Raw genomic sequence first — 17582 nt, forward strand, 5'->3', positions numbered from 1 at the left:
CACAGGATTTTCAATGGGGATGTGCGAAGTTTCAAAACTCTGGACCGCTGAGAGCATGATGTTGCAGCATCATCATCATGCATGTTATGGGATGCTATGCACGCCACCTTGCTTTTCCCGCAGAAAGTGAAAGGTCGAAAATCGAGAGCTCAACCAATGGGTCATCATTTTTGGCTGCTTTCAGGCCATATGTCGGTATTTCATCAACAAGGCAGCATATAAAATACCGTTTCATTGATTGACGTCTCAAACACCGATGAAAGCTTGAGTTTAAGTTCAATTCACCAAGTAACTCGTGACATGAAACACCACGTCAGAAAAGGGAACATACGTCAAATGAATACACAGATGTGTGTGTACACATACTTTTGTTTTTATAATATTACAAGTAAGTTTATCATTAAAGCCTATCGAGGTCGTCTTTGTTGTCAATGATCATGATGGGGGGGGGGGGGAGAAAGGATGAGGAACAATGTGTTGGACACAAATTTAATGATCAAAAGCATGATTTTTCAATTACAATCTTCCAGGTAAACATAGGCCGTGTACAGTACAATGAGATGATCCGATCAGGTTTTTAAAATACATCGAGGCAGATACTTATTGTTCGCTTCAGTCTTTCAGCAGGGTTCGAAGTCCCAGCCTTGGAACTCTGCTGAAGGACTAAGAAAGACTAAGCCCTGCTGAAAGACTGGCATTACAATCTCACAGGTAAACATAGACCGCATACATAACTTTACAGTGAAAAAAATCACCCCAAAAAAACACCTTTATTCGGGGAAACTGCATTCTGTATTAGATATTTAATGACGGAAGCACATTGCGACAAAGGTTCCAAGTTGAAATGCTTAAACGGGAAGCCATTTTGACCAAATTTGTTACACGAGCAGAGTACCCGCCTGAAGGGCGATCTTGTTCGAAGTGTGCAACGCATACCTTTATTTGGGCAGTGTATAGGCAACTGACAGCTCTGTATAGTTCCAAAAAAAAAAATAACCTGGGTGACGTGTATGAAGCAAAAACATACCTTCTGCTTATAAAACACTTCACTGTACTGGAAAATGTGGAGACAGGAATCCTGTACTGAAAATGGTGGAGACTTGTAATATCCTCCTCCACCTGGAGGCGGCGCTACACGGTACACATTTACATAGAGAATTTGCGTCCTACCCTCCTCCCCCCCTCAAGACCACCAGCAAAGATAAAAAAAACACCCTTATACATTGATTGGGGTCATGCTGATCCTGTGTCGCAAGTCTAGACGCCCAGAACTGGAGGAGTAGCGCGACAAACAAATGCACACAAACACCGGTCTGTGAATTATAGTCAGGATAATTGGTGAGATTATCATTCCGAAAGTCAAAATTGCGATCATTTAAAATCCAATATGTTTAACCAGGGGTTCACATAACTGGTATGCAGGTACTCATGTGCGATTTAAACAAAAAACTAAGTGCGGACTTCAAAGATGCACCGAAAGTTTAAAAGTGTACGAGCACAGCACAGACTTTCGATGGAAGTTTTTCTCAACTCGTGTCGGAAAGACTCTTCCGTGATAATTCTGATAAATTTATATCCTGTTATTTCAAAATTTAAGTGCACAAAATTAAGTTTATAAATGATAACATTATTATTTATAAGATTTATTGTAAAGTTTATAACTTATAAGATGAAAAAAAAAATCGAACGAAGGAGAACGCACGAGCAAGGAGGAAGAAAAGGAGTTTCAGGAGCGCCCGGAACAAAAACAAGCTCAAATGAGCTAAGATCCTCGTCCTCTTAATGATGACATAAAAACGAATATGACGTCATTGTGATGTATCAGGTTTGCGATAAATTATCTGTGCTAATGCCCGGCTTGATTCCCGCAAACCAAATTCAAACAGCTTGCCCAGTTTCGGAGATAATGGTATCGGCGATTTCCATTAGCGGCGATATTATGACGTCAACTTTTTTTTCTAGGAAGAATTTCCAAAATCGGAGATGGTTACTGTCTGCGCAGGGTGTTTTTACATATATACGCCAAGTTTCAGGAAGTTTCGATGAAAACTGTCGGCTGTGAAACAAAAAAGTCCACAAGAGGAAGATGAAGAACAACGTGAGTAAGACTTCGAGATCCTCCACGGGGATCTAAAAAAAGAAAAAAAGAGTGGCTTGCGAGTGTCTCATCTGGAGCGTACGTTCTGAGAGAGCGCTTGCAGAGGAGTAAGATGGATACTAAGCCGAGAGGTGCTTTAAAAATCGGAATGGTGCTTGGGAAAGCAGACAAAAAAAAATTGGAGTGGCACAATTTATTTATTTTCCATGAGTACCAAACCATTTCTGCTGGTACTCATCGTAGAACCTAATACAAACAAATTGTGTGAACCCCTGTGTTTCACATAGCGAAGCAGTCTTTAAACATCAAGAGTCATTTTTAAATTCACTTCAGTACACCCTCAAAAGTCGTAATTCATTAATTTAAATCCACACGTCGTCGATGTAATGCATCCATCATCATAAAGGAGCTTTCGTCAAGAATCTGATGAGCACACTTAGAAACATTAGAAAATTAATCTTAATGACACTTCACTTGTCTTCCGCGAATAACCCCGCGGCCTGCTCGCGAGCAAAGGTGTCCGTGGCAAACCATGATGCGCTGTATTTAAACATTCATTTCAAAGGATCATTATAAAACACGAGAATCATCAAATCTCGAATTTAATCTTGCTCACGGTGTGGATTCGTACTGAAAATCGAGATCAAGCGAGCTTTTGCTCTTCTGTTCCAGAGGTAGGCTTCCGTCCTCCCTGAGCTCACCTTCGAACACGTGATGAAAAATAATGCTTCTAAATCGTGTGGAGCTTTTTTGTTGGGGAGAGGTGTGTACACACCCGCCGCACCCCCGTCTGGGTACGCCACTGTGATAGGGCCAGGGGCCATTGCCTGAGAGTAGAAGAGCAGAGTTGAAACGGAAGTAAGGCAGGGGTCTTTCACTCGGAGAGTAGTTAATGTATGGAATGGTCTCCCTGGAAAGGTAGTGGCAGCAGAAACAGTGGAGAAGTTTAAAAATAGAATTATATAGGTATCTGGAAGTATTGGGGATAGAGGGGTGTAGGGATGTTGGCCGGACTTTTAGGTATCTTGAGCATGGATGGGTGTCTGCGTGCATGTGTTTAAAGTGTCTGTTGGGGTCTCGTCAAGGGGTGGTGTGTCGTTAATGTTGTGTGCTTCTCACCCAAGAACCGCCTTCGCCCACTCCCTCCCCACCCCCGGAAAGAAAAAAAAGCATTTAGCATTTTCATTTTTTGTACAAATTGGCCTGTTGTTGATGTAGCACATGCACGATGGGCCAAATGACCTCCTCCTGTGTCTTGATTCCTTCTGATCCTCTGTACCAGCACTGGGAATTGGAAAAAAAAGGTTCCCCCCCCCCAAATCTTAAAAAAACCTTCATCCACCTGCAGGTCAATTTATTTGAACCTCGTCATTGTTTGACACTTAGTATCGTTTCCTTTTTTTTTCTTTCCACCCTGTTCCTGCAGCGGAAATAGAAGATGCCATCACTTGTGTGTACGTGTCCAAACCTCTGCAGACTGTTCTCGTCTCTTTCAGCAAGCCAGTCAATGTGAGTGTGTCGAGCCCCTTTTCCTGATTTATTTATTGTGCAGATTGTCATGCGTGTGCGTGTGTCAACCACTCGCATCACTTTCAATATTCATGTCATTTGTTCCTTCTCGTAGTTGAGGAACGAGGAGGACGAAGCAGTGTTGTTTGTTGATTCACGTCCATTTCCTTCCAAGTGGCAAGTCCCTGATAAAAGGAGCACTTTCTCTCATGTTTGGGTTTGTAGCACACATTACCGGTTTGCCTTTCATGACCTCCACTACCGAAGGTGGACGGAGGTTATGTTTTCACTCCTGTCTGTCTGTCTGTCTGTCTGTCTGTCTGTTTGTGAGTAGGATAGCTCAAAAACTAATGGACGGATTTGGACGAAACTTGGTGGGCTGGTTGGGTGGATGACAAGGTCTGATTCTGATTTGATGTTGGTGAAGATTGAGAGATGGGGCCAAAAAATGATATATCGCACGATATTTCAAAACGTTGCGGACGAGTTATGACAACTAGGTGGATGTGAGTTGGTTAGGTGTCAAGAACAAGCTGATAAGACTTTTGATCAAGGTACGGATGCAGATCCGGCCTATCGGTGGGATGCAAAACGTAAACTGTTCATCCTGGCGGAGGCATGCGCTCTACCGAGTGATGTTCTCGTTTGATGATGTTAAGATTTGCAGGTTTGGTGTGACGAGATATAATTGGGGGGCACATTTAGCCTATACACCACCCAAATAAAGGTATGCTCATGTTTTTGTTGTGGAGTGAGCCAGAATGCACGCTTTTATGGAGTGTCAACCGAGTGTTTTGTCTCGTGTTTGAGGCAGGTGTGCAAGTTGCCTCCGGGGCTACTGGAAGGGGAAACTTTGCAGCACTGTTTGCACGTGTCATGGAAAGACGGTCGGTTAAAGAAGGAATGTCTTCTGTATCCAGGTGAGATTGAAGTGGCTGCCAAGTTTACAGCGACCACGTTTCTGTGATAGACGCCATACTCGAGTCTATAAAGCTGTTTTCCTGAACTAATATCCATCCATTTACCTCTCACTGGTTTGGGCCTCTGTCTCAGGTTCAAAGGAGTCTTGGTGCCAAGATTCCGCAACGGACCAGAAACTTTTCAGGCAAGTTTATTGTCGATGTACTTAGCTGTTTATATCCACAGGCTGTCCCATCAATGACTGATATTACTGAGATATTTATGTACTGTCTGTGACAGCCATTGATACATTTTGTCAGGCAGAACGCGGCACGTGATTTTGTAGGTTACATGATATAAATGGGAGAAATTGTATGTGGAAAAGTCAAGGTGTGTGCCGGTCATCAGACTTGCTGCATCCGTTTCTACACTGTGATTTCCTTTATTTCCTTTTGTATACAATATTGAGGTTCGTATAAGAGCTAACACACAGAATGTATAACAAGGGGAGCAGGAGACAAGAGGAGCGGGAGAGGGAAGCACAAAACAGTGGGGAACAAAGACATTAGGAGATCTGTGGAAGGGAGAGGGATGGAGCGGGGAACATGGCGAATACAAGATGGACATTACAGGGACTTTCAGGAAGGAAAGCAGGGAATGTGAAGGAGGTGGGTTTGGGGTGGATCAATGGGGGTCGAAAAAATCATGGTTTTGGATGGGGGAAGATATGAGATGGTGGTGAACAGCTGTTTTGAAGACCTGGAGGGAAGAGTGGGATTGAAGAGGGTGTGGGAGTTTTTTTCCAGAGGTGGGGGGAAAAAGAGGAATGAAAGAGTGAAGGTGCGCAGTGATTCTTGATTTTGGTAGTTCAACCAGAAGGGGGTTGCTGGTGGACCTTGAGCGCCCTGTGGAAATATGGGGGGGGGGGGAAGATACCAGACAGAGTTGGCGGGAGGGGTGAGGCTGCAGAGGAGACTGTAGAAAACAGACCACTGACCTGCCTGCAGTGAGAGAGTGAGACACCCAAAGACTCAGCTTCATCGCTGGAAATACCAAGGATCCTAAATACCTTGGTTTCCGCAGCGTGAAGCCGAGAAAGGTGAGAGGTGGGAGCGCCTGCCCAGGGGGGAGAGCAATACTCCATCAGCCTGTGGATGAAAGCTGTGTATGTGGTCAAGAGCTCAGATGTGCCAAGGAAGGACTTTGAACGATGGAGTATGTCCAGTCGGTGGAGTCTCACAATGGAGACTGGCTTTGGAGGCCAGTTTGGAAATGTGGCTTTCCCAGGAGAAATCGTAGCAGATAGTGAGATCCAAAAGCTTGAATGAAAGGACTTCTTCAAGAGGATTGTTGAGAAAGTAGATGGGGAGGTTTCCAGACGGTCCTTTCGGAGAGACATGGTGAGTGTGTGAGATTTGTTAGGATTGAAAGACATGTTCCGTGTTGGACCAGCTTTTCATTTTTATCCATATCTGTAGAGAGTGAAGAGGCTGCTGCTTGCCAATCTGAGGGATGACAGATGGTACGGCAGAGGGTGGAGTCATCAGCGAAGAGATGAAGAGGATTTTCCAGAGAGTCTGAGAGATTATTGATGAAAACCAGAAAAAGTACAGGGCCCATAACACTGCTTTGAGGAACTCCAGCCTGGACAGGAAGGGGGGGATGAGAGAACTCCATTTCAGGCCACACCTTGACTGCGACAGGAGAGGAAGTCTGTGAGCCATGAGTGGAGGATTGCCTTGGATACCATAGGAAGAGAGTTTGGTGAGCAGGGCAGGGTGCCAGACCGTGTCAAAAAAAGGGATACGGCTCTGATTTCATGTCCGGCATTGAGGACCTCCATCCATTGTTGGGAGAGCATAAGCAGCATATCCAGGGTAAAGTGACCTGGTCTGAATCCAAATTGATGATCGGAATCAAGCCATTGAAGAAGAGGAATGACTTGATGTCAGAAGCGATGATTGATTCCATGACTTTGCTGATGATTACAAGAAGGCTGATTGGTCTGTCATTGCAGGGATCTGTTTTTGCACCTTTTTATGCAGAGCGGTAATGTTTGCTGATTTCCAAGCAGATGGCAGATGACCTTGAGCAAATGAGAGGGTGAATGGAACATTGAGAGGGTGAGCAAGAGCAGCAGAGCAGGTTTTTAGGACACGAGGGCTGATGCCGTCTGGACCGGTTGCAGAATCTGAGTCGAGGTTTGACAGCAAGTTCTCCACCCTTTCAGGAGAAAAAGGACACAGAGTCCAGGAACGGGTGGGTGCAACTGGGTAAGGTAGGTGCAGAAAGCGATGGGTTTGGGACACAAGATTTAGAAGCAAATACAGAGTTTAGACATTCAGCCTTTTCATATACAATGCCAGCTGCACAGCCATTTGATGGAAGGGAAGGGATGGAGCGGGAACATCGTTTTACTACACTTTTGCCACTTTGATTACATCCTTGAGCTCACTCTCACTCTCACTCTCACTCTCACTCTCTCACTCTCTCTGGTCAACATTCTTGGATTGCAGCTTGGAGCTGTCTATAGAGAAGTCGTCGGTGCTGCGGGCAGAGATGGATTCATGCCGCCAGCTTCTAGATTTGGAACCGGAGAACAAATGTAAGTAAATGGTACATTAGGATTTAAGGTAAGGGACTGTTGTAAGGTAAGCAGCCATTGTATGAATGTTTGCCTGTGCAGTGATTCGATGTTTTTCTTGATTTATTTTGTGATCTAGGGTGCCTGCTCACTTGTATACTGCTGTCGCGGGTCCTCGACCCACTGGGTCACGCAAGCAAAACATTGACCTGGTTCAAGAAATTGCTTGCTGTCGACCCCCTGCGTACTGGATATTATAAGGATCTGCGCAGCAAATACCAAGTGGAGGATGGCCTACTGTGCATGGAGTATGCAGAGACACGTGTGCTACATCTCGCGAGAAAGGTATTATTTCCAATGAGATGTGTGCTGTGATATTGTTGTGGGAATGACTCCTTGGGGCGAACTTTACATAGGATAGGTTAGTTTACTCCCACAATGAATGAGAAAATGTGTCGGGTTTTTTTGTATAAGTACACCCATTCCTTATGGGAGCAACAGGAAGGGTCATGTTGTTATCCTCTCTGGGGTATTTTGATTACAGTAGATACAGGCTCAGGCCCTTTGTCTATGGTGGATGTGATTAGCATAGAATACCTCAAGGATGTCAATATTCCTCCAGATTTCTTTCAGTTTTCCGTTAAACAGCAGCAGTGACTGTTTAAAAAGGTAATCGAACGTGTTTGTGGTTTATGTTTTTTTTTTTTTTTTACTTCTGGTAGGCTTGGCCCACGAAAAGCCGCAATAAGCTAACATGTTAACACGGCGTTTATCCAAGAAGGAAAAACATCTTGGGAACAGTGGATATTATTACCTCTACCAATGAAGGTGAAGGAGGTTATGTTTTCACCCCTTTGTCTGTCTGTTTGTCTTTATGTACAGAATATCTCAAAAAGTTTCGGATGGACCCGGATGAAATTTTGTAGACAGGTTGGGTGTTTGATAAGGACAGACTGATTAGATTTTGGTGAAGATCCGGATCTGGATCCGACGACGAGAATTTTAAAAGTGATTCTTCACCATTGAGAGATTAGGGCCAAAAACGATGTTGCTGTTGCTGTTGTTGGTGTGGCTGTGGATGTTGTTTGTGTGCTCCATCTGTGTAGTATTATATATTGTACACCGCTCATTCCCAAATCCATATCCAGGCGATGCATGACGCCAGGCACCGAAGAAATAGTGCTGCAGAATGGTACCACATAACAGACCAATTGTGCATTTTGGGTGAAAAGCAGGAAAAATTGGCACAGATGTAGCTTTTAATGTGCTGAACATTTCTAGATATGGGGCCATTTAAGTTTCCTTCCAAGATGGCCACCATGCTTAAGCAGTCGAGGAGATCTAGCTCTCTGAAAAGGAGGTAAAAAGGGTCGTTTTTGCTGAATAACATCCACGCTACTTGATATATTCTTTCCATGCTTTGAGTCGCATATTGCCTCGTATATTTAAACCAAATTAGATCGTTAAGCCAAATTGCTGCCTATCTCATTTGCATAATAAAAGGGGAATGCAAACTCTCCCTTCGTATAATAAAGCACATTAGTTCTGCAGTTGGCAAAACGTTCTTATGACATGTAACTTTCATCTACGCAATGCGTCTTTAGGTTTTGGAATATTATCATGTGTAAATACAAAGTAATTGGACAAAAAGAACCGTTTTTTTTTACCTTCATTTCTAGAGAGGTGGATCTCACCAACTGTTAAGTGGATAACTGGAAAAGCTAATGTATCCTTGATGAAGTCATGTTTTCTTCAAATTATAATTCTTTTATTACTATCACATGTAGGCATGGGCTTTACTCGGATTTGTTTTTCAAGAGAAACATCTATCAATATGGTGCACATTCATCTTGTTATAATAGATCTAAGACATCTCATGGCAACAAGATTCAACAATGGTTTTTTAGCAGTCCATTGTTAGTTGTATATAGAAACAGCAATCTACCTCGAGGCACAAAATGATGCTTAATATTGCTTAATCATGTGATTAACGCTCACAGTCTCCGTGACACTTGCAATATGTTGTCCATGCCATCTCTGCCTTCACACACTTGCATTGGCGCAGGCATCCTCTTTCCACTTTGCAGCCACACTTAAGAAGTTCTTTGCACGATTTGGATGCTTCAGGCAGGGTTGTCCACAGAGGTTCCCACAACTGTGAGGTTCCCCCTTTAAAGCATCCCCAGTCAGCGGGATCTGGTAAACTCTGGATCTCGCAGTAATGCCTGCCCCCAGCAATGCCCTGCCTGATATGCTGCCCGCTTTGCGTGTTGACACAGTGCAGCTGAAGTAGGTGGAATGAACTCGATGGATCTCCCCTTTTGAGTAAATAACTCTCTTCGGGCATCGTCAACACTGTTACAGCAGCTTCTCTGATCGTACATGACGACAACAAACCGTTCAATTGTTTGCGTTTGTTCTTTCAATGTCTCGACTGAAGGAGGTTAGGAGGTACGCTACCAAGAGTCGCAAAGGCTTCTACGACATCTGTGAAAACCATTGTGTTCCATGCTGTTTTCTTTCCTCGGTTCAGAAAAAAATGACGTCTGATCACAACCGGTGAAGGTGTGGAACATTAGCAGAGACAAAGATTTATCTGGACCTAGGGTATGGGCAATGGTGTGTGCTGGTATGAGTCTGCAATTCTTTCCTGTGCCAAACAATACCCATATTTCACTCAGGTTCGTTTGGTTGAACAATGCTATTGCCAAGACAAGCACGTCAGTGTCCACAGTACGCAACATGACTTTCTGGTATCCATTCGCAGCAGCGTCTGCTGCATGGAGTAGTAGCCTAGTGTCGGCTTCTTCGTGTGCACATGGCAACTGATGTCTTCTCTTGGGGAATTCAGCAATATCGATTTGCCAAACGTAGAGATGACCTTCTTTTCAGTTTGGATTGCCACCGATTGTTGAGCCAAGAATGCAAATTGTTCTTTCTTGTTTTCACTGACTTTGAGGAATCCTTCCCAGTTTCCTGGGATCTTGCTATTTGGTTGAACACGTCTTTGTGTACCTGTTCCACGCTTCTTCCTCGTCATTGCTTTGAGACTATTTGGAATATATTCATCCCAGACAATGTCTACTCTGCTGGCTTTCGTAAGCTGGGTCTGAATATAGGGCAGGAAAATGCACTTGGAGTATTCATGGCAAGTTTTGGCAGGGCCTGGTTTCAACATGTTAATGATAGCGGCGCCATCTGGGAGAATGACATCAATCTCAGGAACTTGTTCTGGTGGAGTCGGGTAAGTTTCCTCAAAGCACTTGACTAGGTCAGCCTTTGTCCCCGACCGCAACTCTCCAAATATGGACAATGATGGTGGATAACATTGATTTTCATGGCGAAAGAACTCCTCAATGTCTCCATCACGGACTTGACAGGAGACATACAACTGTGAGAAGAAGGCACATGTTTTCTTCAGTGATGTAATCTGCTGCTGATAATTGGACTTAAATTTAGACTGAGTGCAGCTGAACAATGGCAGATTGTTTCTCTTCAGTGGACTGAACAGAGACTTAGATCTGTCGCTCAGGCGCTCCTATAAGGAGCTGTCACACCTTGACGTTTTCGCCAGTGTATGACAAGGTCTCAAAATGTATGTAAAACGCTGGCGTACGCTGAACTATTGATGTTTTTTTGAAAGTTTTGGGCATATAATAACGTGTTGGACGTATGCACAACGTGTTGGTAACGTACACAGAACGTTTCAATCACATATAGATAACTTATACCAACGAATGCTGAGCGTGTTGTCAGCGTTCACAACCTATGCCCAACGATAGTCTAACTTATGCATAGCGCGCGGCAGCGTATCGCCGACGATCACGTGGCGTAGGCTATTAATAGGCTGCAGCTCGACGATTCAAATCATAACCGCACTAGACATCGAAGTGTGAAACCGCTGTCACACCTTGACGTTTTAGCCAGCGTATGCCGACGTATGAAAAATTTGCCGAATACGTTATGGGTAAGTTTTGTATACGTTAAGAGCACGCTGCCGTACGTCGAGAAATTTTCAGCATGTTGAAAATTTCTCGGCGTACTCGACGTATGACACACATTCCGCATACACTGGCATAAGTTGAAGGCACGCTATACGATCGTTGACACACGTCGACATACGTTACTTGTACGTTACTCATTAGTCGAAACACGTCAAGGTAATGGTTAGCGTCAGTGTTCCAGACTCCCTGGTTCTTTTTTTTCTTTTCTTCAGTATGACTGTTATGATTTAAATCGTTGAGCGGCAGCCTATTAATTATATAATATTATAACCGCACTAGAAATCGAAGTGTCAACATGACCGTCATACCGAAGAAAAAATAATAAAAAAAAAAAACGAGGGAGTCTGGAACACTGACGCTAACCATTACATTGACGTGTTTTGACTTATGAGTACCTTACAAGAAACGTGTGTCAACGTGTGTCAACGATCGCGTGACGTGCCTACAACACATTACTCAAAGGTTAGAAATAAGTTTTGGGTCCGCTAAACATTACCTTGACGTGTTTCGACTTGTGAGTAACTTACAAGTAATGTGTGTCGACTTATGGCCAGCATTATGCGGAACGTGTGAGTCATCTACTGGTATACTTCGGGAAATTTCAAGCGTGGAAAATTTGTCGAACAGCTCTGCGAACTATGACGTATGCCAGCGTGCTCTTAAGGTATACAAACTTACCCATAACGTATTCGACGTGTGCCAGCGTTTTCGCCCAATTTTGCATTCGTCAGGCATACGTTGGCTAAATCGTCAAGGTGTGACAGGGCCTTTACAAAGGTAGCATACTGCTCCTTTCCAATCATTTGTATGTCGCGAACTGTCGTCACTACTTCATCTCCCACAATATCTCTTGTGTCAAGAACCAACAGATCACTGGTTTGTTCTTTAAATGGGTTAGCTATTTCCTCGATAGTATGACAGAGAGAACGCACTTGTTTGGCACATGTGTTCTCCACAGACTTCACTTGTTCATGGTGTTTGATATCCGGCCCCTTGTTCTGTTTCTCCCTGATGCTTTCTACAGAGTCGTTAAATTCTCCGATCACTCGTGCCATTTCTGGCCCCACCACCATCCACCGCATTAGTTGTGATATGTTTTCTGTAAGTCCTATAGCCCTCCGTCACCTTTCACGATACAATTATTTTTCTTGTGAGCTTGATCAATGGCTATGGAAGAAAATGACTGGTGGGTCTTCTTTACGACAAAGTTGCCACTTTGAAACTGTGCTGCGACGTCAGGGTACATACTCCTAAGATGAATCATGTCAGGCAAATGAACTGGTTGCTAACGGCTGTAGTGCAGGTGATTAAGGGCGAAGAACTAGGGCATAAGCTGATCCAGAGCTTCAATGTTGAGCTTGAAGTTGCCTTCTCGAAGAGATCTTACAAAGCTCAAAATAGTCAGCTCAAATTCCAATGTTTTAGACCAGTAATTAAACTGTGGACTTTCAGCCATACGCTTGTTACGCCAGGCCTCAAATGCTTGTGGCATTTCATCAGCCGCCAAGCTCTTGCCATATTCGTCATATGCTCTGTGCATCAGGATGGATAGACTACGAGCCGTAATCTGATGGGCATGTCTTGTCCTTGTAAAGTGGGATGCCTTGAGGAAAGAGTCAGCTGTGCCTGGAGAAGCTACACCAGCCTCTGCTAAAGCACTGGTCCATGCACTTTCATCTCACCAGTCACCGATGGTTTTGAATGCAGCCATTTCTATATGAAGGCCCCAAAACACTACTACAATCTTGCCTTCTCCGTAAGTTGTTGGCCAGTTCCATTGGATCTGCTTTGCGAGTGCAAACAACGGCTGGTCAAAAGCAATGACAGGAGTCTGACCAGGATTTAGAAATTCAACATTGTTTGATTATATTCATAGCGTGACGTATCATAGCAGGAGAGTTTGATTTCTCTGCGAAGAGTGGAAGCAGCGAGCTGATATCTGTTGGGTTTGCTTAATCATTTTCTATGTTGCTGGCATGAAATGCTGCCCAGGAGACCTCCATATCTTGCGCAGTGTTATCATGAGACTCAACTATGTCTTTCACATGACTGAGCCACCTATAAAGCAACAAGAAATAAGCATATAGGCACAAACAGTGCGACAGTTCAGTGTTCACATTCACAATAATCTACTAGTATTCGAAATATAAATAAATATAAGTGTTGGCAGATGCACAATAAGCGAGGTCCTACTACTAGAACATATTGAACTCACCTGGCATTGTCCTGCAGTGCTGCATACATTCTTTCAAATGAAGCAGGCGGGAGAACCGAAACTTCTGGTACTGTTGGGTCTTTTATATGGAGGGAAACCGGTGGTATGCTGGTGTATTCCTCTGGCAATTCTGATAAGGTCTTCTCTTTAGACTCACTTTGCCGGAGGATCTCTGTGTCTCTCTCTACTCCATGGACATCATTGTTCGGGTGCTGAAAGAGCGATATTCCTGTGCCATGATATGCCCCTTGATTGGTCGTGGAAGTAGGATTGTGGTCTATGTTATCAACTGCACTTGTGGTGAATAGACCATGGCATAAGTTTGCAGGACAAACAACATGTTCTGCTTCATATCTTGCACAAACTTCATTACCCAAATCCTTTGAAATGGTAAGTACTCTGTCATATGATATCAAAGGGCGGAGGAGCTCCTTGTGAGCCAACGGCCATCCATATCTAGTGCCCAACTGTGTCTGCGGACGTCCTCCTGCAGTTGGGTTACTTCTTATTAGGAGGTTGGTGGCAGGATTTGCACTCCAGCCACCGTAAAACGCTTCATTCCGCAAAACGCAAAAAAATCTGAAAACCCACTCCGTGGGAGTACCTCCTGTGCAGCTTCCCTTCGCAGGGCAGCTCACCGGATGATGGGATTGGGGCAAAGCCTTCGGGACCCCCAATCTTTGATAGGAGGGAAACCACGGGGTAACATCCCTGGGTCAGATTGCGGGAGAGTGTGTCGGAGTGGTGCTGAGGTGTCGTCCACCAGACGGCGGTCTCCTTGGGTTAACCTGAGGCGGTCCCTTCGGGTGGGTGCCTGGAATGTCCTATCCCTAAGAGAGGATGATCACCTGTCTCTGTTATCATCTGAGCTCAAGCGTTTGGACATCGGGATTGCAGCTCTCTCTGAGGTTCGGAGACCGGATTGCGGCGAGATAATGGTGGGTGGTTACACCTACTATTGGTCTGGTCGCTCTGATGGTTACCATACCCAAGGAGTTGCTGTAGCTGTGTCCAATAAGCTGACCCCAATGATAATTGAGGTAACACCGGTCAACGAGCGTATTATGAGATTAAGGATTCGTCACTCCTTAGGTGTCATTTCCCTGGTCTCTATTTATGCTCCGACTGAGGCGAGTGATCTTACCGTGAAGGATGCATTCTACGCCACACTCGAGTCTGTGGTTGATCAGTGCCCCAGACGAGATACACTTCTAGTCTTGGGGGATTTCAATGCATCGACTGGAACTGATAGGGATGGTTATGAGGTGTGTGTTGGTCCCCATGGGTCAGGAACTATGAACCAGAATAGCACTAAGTTCCTTGACTTTGCAAGAAGTCATGGACTTAGGGTGGCTGGTTCATGGTTTCAGCGCCCGCAAGCTCATCGCTGGACTTGGTATTCCAACGCTGGCGGTGTGGCAAAGGAGATTGACCATGTCCTCATTGACGGTCGTTGGAGGATGATCCAGAACTGCAGGGTCTACCGGAGTGCTCAGTTCCTCAATACTGACCACAGGCTTGTTGTAGCAACTCTAAAGCTGCACCTTAAATCCTGGAGAATGGTACCATCCCAGCCTAGGCTGGATGTTGCCAAGCTCAGGGATGAGAGAGTAGCTGAGGAGTTTGCGAACAGGCTGAGTGGACACTTGGGGGGTCTGGGTGCTTTGGGGGTCCTGAAGAGTTGTGGAGCACCTTCAAGACCACCGTCCTTGATGTTGCCGGTGGATGCCTTGGAGTTCACCGCAGGGCAAAGAAGAATTTTGTCTCTCAAGGGACACTGGATACCATTGACCAGAGTCGCAGGGCCAGGCTGAATGGCAGAGCTGAGCTGTTCAGGGAGCTGAGGCGTAAAACTGTACGTGCACTGAGGGTGGACAAGGAGGCCTATGTGCGAGGAATCTGTGAGGGGGTAGAGCATCACCTGTGGACAGGTGATTCTCGTCCCGCTTACAGGGGAATTCGCGCATTACGTTCATCCAAGCCCATCCCTCGGAGCACTGCAGTTCGAGCAGAGAGTGGTAGGCTCTTGACAGAGGAGTCTGAAGTGAAGGCCCGCTGGGCCGGTTACTTTGAGCGGTTGTACCAGGCTGATCCCCCAGCTGTCGAGTTGGACGTCAAGGGTGTTACAATCCCTGTTGCTGACCCTCGAATCAACTGTGGTCCACCATCGCTTGTGGAAACACGGGCTGCGGTGAACCAGTTGAAACGGGGCAAAGCTCCAGGGATCTGTGGCATCCATGCTGAACTTCTCAAGGCTGGTGGAAATGCTGCACTCGCGTCGTTGCATGCAGTTTTGTGCTCTGCCTGGAACACAGGCATCATCCCAACTGACTGGAAGAGGGGCCTTGTTGTCCCTCTCTGGAAAGGGAAGGGTGATCGCCAAGACTGCAACAACTACCGAGGGGTGACGCTGCTCTCAGTGCCGGGCAAGGTCTTTGCTCGGATAATTCTTGATAGGGTTCGCCACCATCTGCTTGAGCACCAGCGTCCAGAGCAGTCAGGCTTTACACCAAAGAGGTCAACGATTGACCGTATCCTTGCTCTTCGTGTCCTCACTGAACGCAGACGAGAGTTTCGGCAGGGGCTGCTTGCAGCCTATGTTGATCTCTGTAAAGCGTTCGATTCAGTGAATCGGGATGTCCTCTGGAGGATTCTTGGTCTTCGTGGGGTGCCACCGAAACTGATCGATCTGATGTCTGAACTCTACTCTGGTACTGAGAGTGCTGTGAAGTGTGGTGGTACCGCCTCTGACTTATTTCCAGTTGTTACTGGAGTTCGTCAGGGATGTGTACTTGCCCCCACACTTTTCAGCACTTGTATGGACTGGATTTTTGGGAGGATGTCGGAGAGATCAAGTTGCGGTGCATCGTTTGGCAATGTCAAGATCTCGGACCTTGATTTTGCAGATGATGCAGTCATCTTTGCGGAGACTTTAGACATCCTCTTGGGGGCCCTCGAGGTGCTGAATGAGGAGTCGGAGCCGTTGGGATTACGGATTTCTTGGGTCAAAACAAAGATCCAGGCTTTCGGTGACATCTTGGATGCTGCTGTCCTGTCTGTGTCTGTTTGTGGTGAGGATGTTGAGGTCGTGGATAGATTCACTTACCTTGGCAGTGATATTCATGTCTCCGCAGGTTGTGAGCCGGAGGTCAATAGACGTCTGGGTCGGGCCTGGGGAGTCATGGATTCACTGGATCATGGGGTGTGGCGCTGCCGGTACCTGTGCGGGAGGACGAAAGTCCGAGTCTTCAGGTCCTTGGTACTTCCAGTCTTGCTCTATGGGTGCGAGACTTGGACTTTGACCAAGGATCTGAGACGGAGACTTAATTCCTTTGGTACCAGGTCTCTTCGGAGAATCCTTGGCTATCGCTGGTCGGATTTTGTGTCCAACGAGCGGTTGCTGAGAGAGACTCGGATGAGATTTGTTACCTGCATAGTCCGTGAGCGTCAGCTGCGGCTGTATGGACATGTGGCTCGTTTTCCTGACGCTGATCCTGCTCACCAGATTCTCTCAGCGAGGGAGTCTCATGAGTGGAGGAGGCCAGTGGGCCGACCACGTGCCTCATGGTTGCAGCAGGTTGACCATCATCTCAAGGAGATGGGGATGGGCCTGGCATCTGCCTGGGGGATGGCCAGACGGAGGCCCCCGGAGTACCGGCGGAAAGTGGACGCAGCGACGCGCTGTTCTGGCACATGCTCCCATACCTGACCTGATATGATATGGAGAGCCCAAGGTCATACATTCTGTCAATTAACTCGCGCTTTCTTGTCCTGGCATGGATGAGGAGTCCGACGTAAATCGGCAGGGGTGTCTCACGATCCACACTGTGGTAGTGAGAGGTGGATCCTTCACGACGTCGAATTATGACATTTTGGCGTATAAGCTGCGAGACAGTTGTTATCGCCTGGGTATCAGTGGCATTGCTTGATTGCTGCACTGTTTGATCCACCCATTATCATCCCAACTAGGGTCGTCAGAGACTTAGAAACTGATTGGTGCTGACACTTCTTGGAGAATTTCCCCATAAATACAGACTTTTCAAGCTTTAGAATGTCCTTACGAACGATTTCAGCTGCCTTTGCCAACATGATAGCATCCTCGTCAAAGTCACTTTCAAATGCCCTCTTTAGTGCCAGTCCTATGTCATCCTGAAAAGCAAGAATAACGTTCCTGTCTTGCTTGTGGGCTTGGAAGTCTGGTATGTTGGCTAATATTCGTTCTTTCAGCCTGGTCGAGTGTTCTCGAGTAGATGTGTCTGCTTCCAGGTCATT

The 17582-nt window shown here is 45.8% G+C and overlaps 1 protein-coding gene across 1 annotated transcript in view; it reads left to right on the forward strand.

Moving 5' to 3' along the window:
* RABGGTA (Rab geranylgeranyltransferase subunit alpha) overlaps positions 1-17582 on the forward strand; it is a 57639-nt gene that overhangs the window by 13958 nt on the left and 26099 nt on the right. Inside the window, exons 7-12 of the mRNA XM_085858096.1 lie at positions 3525-3607; positions 3723-3824; positions 4422-4527; positions 4661-4712; positions 7024-7112; positions 7231-7436. Of these exons, the coding sequence (XP_085714222.1) occupies positions 3525-3607; positions 3723-3824; positions 4422-4527; positions 4661-4712; positions 7024-7112; positions 7231-7436 (638 nt within the window). The remainder of the gene's footprint in view (positions 1-3524; positions 3608-3722; positions 3825-4421; positions 4528-4660; positions 4713-7023; positions 7113-7230; positions 7437-17582) is intronic.

This window comes from Eptatretus burgeri, chromosome 15, assembly GCF_056783735.1.
Source record: "Eptatretus burgeri isolate ZD-2024b chromosome 15, Ebu_testis_v1, whole genome shotgun sequence".
Classification (NCBI taxonomy): domain Eukaryota; kingdom Metazoa; phylum Chordata; class Myxini; order Myxiniformes; family Myxinidae; genus Eptatretus; species Eptatretus burgeri.